The following is a 6,000-nucleotide window of genomic DNA, read 5'->3' as shown; positions in this document are numbered from 1 at the left end:
AGCCTCGAGTCAGTTACACCGGTTCCACAAGAATAGTTGGACGTGCTCATGCCTCTTCATGGCGACGCGCTTACTTCCTTGCCGGCATGTGTTCTTCATACGGAAAGACATGAAGATGGAATCTGTAATCGCGACTCAATTGCTAAACGAGCGGTGGCTACTAACTACGGTCCGATCCGCTGTCAACCCTGGGCTGAACGTCCTCGTGCCCAAGTTTGCCATTGTATCTGCCCCTGAAGACGCGAGCTCCACATGGGACTCTAACCGAAAATATCGGGAGGCAAACTTGATAGCTAGCTCTATCAGTGACACAATGGCCATGAAGGACTACCAGCTTGCAATGAAGTTTCTCCAATCGGTGTCTCGTATCATAAAGCACAAGGAGTTTGAGAGGCTTCTTCAAACCGAAACGGAACGACCTACCATCCTGGTTTCAAAGACCACAGGTGCGGGTGACGATGTGGATGATTGTGGCGACTGTGAGTTTGGTCAAGCTGGTATTGAGCATACCGAAGAGAGCTTGCTTGCCGTGGGCGATCATTGCAGTAAGACTAGGACCTCCTGTGTCACAGAGGAGGCCAACACTCACGATCTAGCCGACATATGCCCAACTGTGCCCCAACCAAGACCAACTTTGTCCGAATCAAGACCAACCGTGCCCGAAGCAGGACCGATTGTGCCCGATTTAAGGTTGATCATCCCCGAGCAAGCTGCGAGTGTATCGAAACCGACTGCCCCGAAAACAAGTGCATGTATCCAAGAACCAAGTGAACCGGAGCCACCTACAACCGCGGTTAATATGAGACCAACTGTGCCTGAACCGAGACCGATTGTGCCCGAACATAGCATTTCTGCACTATCAAAACCAGTCAATGAAGCACCATCAGTAGCTCAAGTCAGTGAAGGAGATCAACAGGTGACTACATCCAGATTATCTACAGTTGATATTGAAGACAGAGATGTGGAGTTCGAAATTGCGAGTCCAGTGCGTCAACATGGGAGACCTAAAGTCACGCCAAAAGCAAAGAAAGCAAACCGAAACAGGCTGATTCGGAGTGTAGAGGCAGATTCAACGCTGTTTGACTTGCAAATAAGATTGCGGTCTGTTCGCGAAAGCCTTTCCACGAACGCTACGTATTCATCCTCCGCTGAACTTGCTCGACGACTACAAGTGTATACATTTGGGACTAAGCCTAAACCCCCAGTGGCCCGACAGACGAGCAAACTCCCTGCAGGCAATACGCTGACAGACTCAAGTTTGCTGACTCGAGTGCTTTCCAAAGACATACTCAGAAAGTGTGACGCGAAGGTTTCCGCGCTTCAACGCAAAACGTCTGGATTATCGGAGAGAGACGTATCGGTCGAGATTATTAGTCTGGGTGTGTTCTCAACAACGACATTACGAATGATGAAAGGTTGGCATCACGCAATTACAATCTTCGACTCTATTGACAAAACGCTGAACTGGATCAGCCGAATCGACTTCACCCAGCCGCTTAGCCCGGACTTACACTATTGAAGCAGACCATGAGATACCAAGCAAGCTTAAGCAGCTACAGATTCGCTCTGACTCGGTACGTCATCTTGTCACTGTACTACCTCAAAATAAGGCTAGTGAGACTAACATTGGAGCACAGATACATCTACTAGACCTTGCTGCCAGAGGGTCACTCGGGGACGAGTGCATGTATGCGGTGATGAACGTGATGTTTGCGTCCACACCAGGGGTGGTCACCATTGATTCGAGCCACGTCGGTGTAGTTGTCAACGGGAAAAACACTACAGACATGGAGGGCCTTGCGTCTCTTTTCGCCGGGGTTTCGGACGAAAAGGTGCTCGTTCCCATCAATTGTAATGGAAATCATTGGTGCGCTATCATGATCGACCTATCGACCGAAAGCATATACACTTACGACCCGATGTCATCATCCTATGCGGCCAGCGTCCGAGCTATCGCGCACAAATTGGTGGGGGTCCTACCGATACCGAAGGATAGGTATCATCACCAGTCGTACGTATCGAGCATTGGTATCCAGACCGACAACTACAATTGTGGCATTTACGTTCTCTTGGCATTCGAAGCCTTTACGGGAGCTTCTGACGTGGGATATGTGAACAAGCAAAGGTTGCAGCTTCTACGATACCGGTACCTCTGTATGTCTGTGTAAGTTTCTTCGGCATAATATGAGACTTTACATTTCTGATGCATTTTACTCTGACACTGCCTGGGATGTCATTGAACTTGGCTACACTTCACTGAACTATTTATCCAGCTATACATGATTCGCATGTATACATCGAATGCCCCCATTCGGGTAGCTCGGACACATTCGGGCGCACTCGGGTGTGTGCAAATCCTAAAGCATGTTGCCATTCGGGTGATATAACGACTGCCTTTCTTTTAAGCTTACTGAAGAACTCACAATATTTTTATCTTCAAGTTTCAAATAAAATTATGTTGTAGAACCAGGTTACTTTCCAAAGAAAAACGGGGCTATCATTGTACCCCCTTTCGTACCCCTTAACTACGAACCACCCAAAAACGTTGCTGCAGCCATGGCGTTCAAGAAAGGCGGCGGCAAGAAGGTCTCTGTCAAGAAGCAGAAGCACGGCTTCGTGCGCGCCAGCAGCTCCAAAGGCAGCAATCCATTCGACGTGCGTGGCAATGCCAGCAAGCAAAAGCACGAGGTTATCGGACGTCGCGTCAAAGGCGCAGGCCGTAATGTAGCAGCAGCACGCGCCGAGGCCGAGCGTAAGCGCCGTAAGACACTAGGTGCCGAGTTTAATGCTCGTAACAAGAGCAACGTGTTCAAAGACAAGCGTCTGGGCGAACAGGACCCCACATTGTCCATGGAGGACAAAATGATGGCACGTTTCCAGACCGAACGCAAGCGCAAGCTGCGCAACGCGTCCGCCTTTGCGCTACACGACTCCGACTCGGAGCAAGATGACGACGACGCGCTGTTTCTAACGCATAAAGGCGCCAAGATCACCGACGACGACTATGACCAGCTCAATGCCGACGGCCCATTAGACGACGAGGACGACTCAGCGGAAGGCAGGAAGATGGACAGAGACATCGTCAACCAGCTCCACTTCGGAGGTGGCAAAGGAGATAACGACGAGGGAGATGGCAAGAGAAAGACGCATAAAGAGGTGATGCATGAGGTGATGATGAAGGCCAAACTGTACAAGGCGGAGCGTCAGAAGAACAAGAGCTCGCAGGAGGATGCGACCGATAAATTGGACGAGGGCTTCGCAGATGTCCGTGGGCTGCTGGAATTCCGTCCCACACGTGCGAATGGCAAGGAATTGTTGCCGAAAGAGCCCATGGATGACTTTGACAAGCTCACGCGAGAGTTTGCCTTTGAGGCTAAAGCCAAGGCCACGGAGCGTCGCATGTCGCCGGAAGAAGCTGCTGCAAAGGAGCGCGATCGACTGGCAGAGCTGGAAAAGAAGCGTGTGGCGCGTATGAATGGCGCAGATGAAGAGAGTGACAGTGACAGTGACGGGAAGCGGAAGAAAGGCAAGAAGAGCAAGAAAAAGACCCCGCAGCTGATCATGATGCCGCCTACCGATGACGATCTCACAGATGGCTACGCCGTGGATGAGCGTTTTGCCGCTGAAGAGGCTGAAGAGGAAGACAACGACGAAGAGGAGAGTGACGAGGAATCAGAATCTGATTCTGAGGCGGAATCAGATGATGACAAGGAAGAGAAGAAAGAAGAAGAACCGGAAGAAGACAAGGACGAGGACAGTGACGACGAATCGGACAAACTGAAGCGCCAACAGGACGCCGAGGAGGCTGCTGCTGAGCTTCCGTTCGTGTTTGAATGTCCCGAATCTCCTGAAGAGCTGGCGTCGCTGTTTAAGCAACACGCACGTAACTCTCCTGAGAAGCGAGGCCTTATCTTGGAGCGTATCGTGACGTACTACAACCCGCGCCTTAGTGTGGAGAACAAGAACAAGATGAAGCGCTTCTTCGCCGTCCTAGTGCGTCAGCTCCTCATCTTCGCGGCGCGATACGCCGGACACAAGCACGATGTACGTCAATACTTTGCGTGGTTGCTTTTTTTTGTAATTTTTAACCGTATCATTTGCAGTTGGACGCGCTAGCCAAGAACATGTACACTTTGGCTCAACAGATGGGCGATACGGCGGGTATTGTGGTGCGGGAGCTGCTAGCTCAGCTCTTTAAGCGGCTGCACAAGCGTGCGTCGACGTCTGCGTGGCCCACACTACCGGAGTTGCTTCTGTTCAAGGCCCTAACGTCAGTTTTCCCCACGTCGGACTTACGACACAACGTGGTGTCTCCTATGGAGACGTTACTGGGCGAGAGCTTGGCTCGTGGCTCTGTCACTTCGCCACAAGAGGCTACGCAAGCGCTGTTTACGGCGTCGTTGTCTCTGGATATGACACGCGGTAAGGAACGCTTCATGCCTGAAGTCGTGAGCTTCCTGACGCGTATTCTACGTGCCTTTGTGACGTCAAGTGACGAGAACTCAACGCACTGGCTACGTCGCGACTTGTTGGAGTGGGTAGCAGCTCAAAAGGAGGGCAAGATGCCTGCTCTACCACGTCTGTCATTGGCTGGAAGCTCGTCTTGCAACGGTGTTCAAGTGTTGAGCGCTCTACTGGCTCTACTGGACGCTGCGTCGGCTCAGTACGCGTCGTTGCCGTCCTTTGACGAGCTTTTCTACCCGCTCTACCTGTTGTTGCATGCAATTGTGAAGCAACTGGAGAACAATAAAGTATCGGAGGTCAACGCTGTGATCTCCAAGCTTCATACTCGTCTCGAGGCTTGCTGGGACGCTCGTCGCCCGCTCCGACTGCAGAGTTTTGCACCTTCGACGTTGCCGACGTTTGCGCCACACTTTGATGAGAATTACACGGTGCGTAAGGACAAGACGGCGCCGAAGGACACTGCGCAACTTAAGCAGCTGCAACGCCAAGTCAAACGTGCCCGCAAGGGAGCTGCGCGTGAACTTCGTCGTGACGCTGAGTTTATCCACCGCGAGAAGCAAAAGGAAGAAGAGGCGCGTCTGGCTGCCAAGGAGGAGAAACAGAAGGAGATCCGTCGCTGGCTTGAGGAACAGAACGCCACGTTCAACCAGCAAGTGCGCAAGGGCGGCAACATGCTCAAGGGCGGAGGCTCCGCTCGTGGACCTGCTCCTCGAGCGCGTACCCCCAGGAAGTAGGCTGCACCACTGTTGCATTTGCATTTCCAATAGAAAAGTTGCATTTTCACTGTCTAATCAGTTGCGTCAGAGTGATTGTCATGGCAATTATCAAGAGGCCAACATTTGGCCAACATGAGAGCAAGATTTCATGTGAAAAATATGTATCTCCGTCTACTCCCTACACTTAAGCTGCCTTTATCCTGTGCTGGTGTCTACTCGCGGTCCTTCTTGGGCACATTCTTCTTGGTGTACTGACGAGTAGGCGGCATGGGCAGCACGTTAGCAAGACCCAGAAGGTGTGCCACACGGTCGGAAGGCTGTGCACCCACTGACATCCAGTAGCGCACACGCTGACTGTTCACACGAAGTTCCTTCACACCATCGCCAGCAGCAATTGGGTTGAACGTCCCAAGCTGTTTAAAGTGGCAAGTTGCAATTGTCAGAAACTTTGCTGCTTTTTGTGGTAAATGAATGAATAATAGCGAAAGATGACGCAACCCAAACGTACGATCTCCAGGTGCTTGCCATCGCGCGGAGCACGAGCGTCTGCCGCCACGATGCGGTAGAAAGGCAGATCCTTACGTCCCCAGCGGGCCAGGCGCAGTCTCACCACCATGTTCGTCCGAGCTTTAGCTTGTTGCACGAGTGAGTGGCAGCCGCACAATAGGAAACCTTTATGTGGTGGACTTAATATGATGTAGATACATTAAAATCAATTGTGACTTTATTCTTCAGATTAGTGACAAAGCGCGAAAGAACGGCAACCCACGTGGTGACATGCTGTCAGTGAATCTCTGAGTCTGTTCCTGCTGGATTTTTC

The 6,000-nt window shown here is 51.5% G+C and overlaps 2 protein-coding genes across 2 annotated transcripts; one reads left to right on the top strand and one right to left on the bottom strand.

Moving 5' to 3' along the window:
* Positions 1-2,556: 2,556 nt before the first annotated feature.
* Positions 2,557-5,198, top strand: PITG_14730 (nucleolar protein, putative; the record flags this gene model as incomplete). The annotated part of the gene is made up of 2 exons (XM_002898562.1): positions 2,557-4,044; positions 4,104-5,198. The coding sequence occupies 2 exons, from the start codon at positions 2,557-2,559 to the stop codon at positions 5,196-5,198; spliced, it is 2,583 nt and encodes an 860-aa protein (XP_002898608.1).
* A 126-nt stretch (positions 5,199-5,324) lies between these two features.
* PITG_14729 (30S ribosomal protein S16, putative) lies at positions 5,325-5,818 on the bottom strand (the record flags this gene model as incomplete). The annotated part of the gene is made up of 2 exons (XM_002898561.1): positions 5,325-5,593; positions 5,689-5,818. The coding sequence occupies 2 exons, from the start codon at positions 5,794-5,796 to the stop codon at positions 5,393-5,395; spliced, it is 309 nt and encodes a 102-aa protein (XP_002898607.1).
* Between the last annotated feature and the right edge of the window lie 182 nt (positions 5,819-6,000).

This window comes from Phytophthora infestans, genomic scaffold, assembly GCF_000142945.1.
Source record: "Phytophthora infestans T30-4 supercont1.36 genomic scaffold, whole genome shotgun sequence".
Taxonomy (NCBI): Eukaryota; Oomycota; class Peronosporomycetes; order Peronosporales; family Peronosporaceae; genus Phytophthora; species Phytophthora infestans.
Note: the sequence above shows the minus strand (reverse complement) of the source record. Positions and strands in the feature narration are given on the sequence as shown.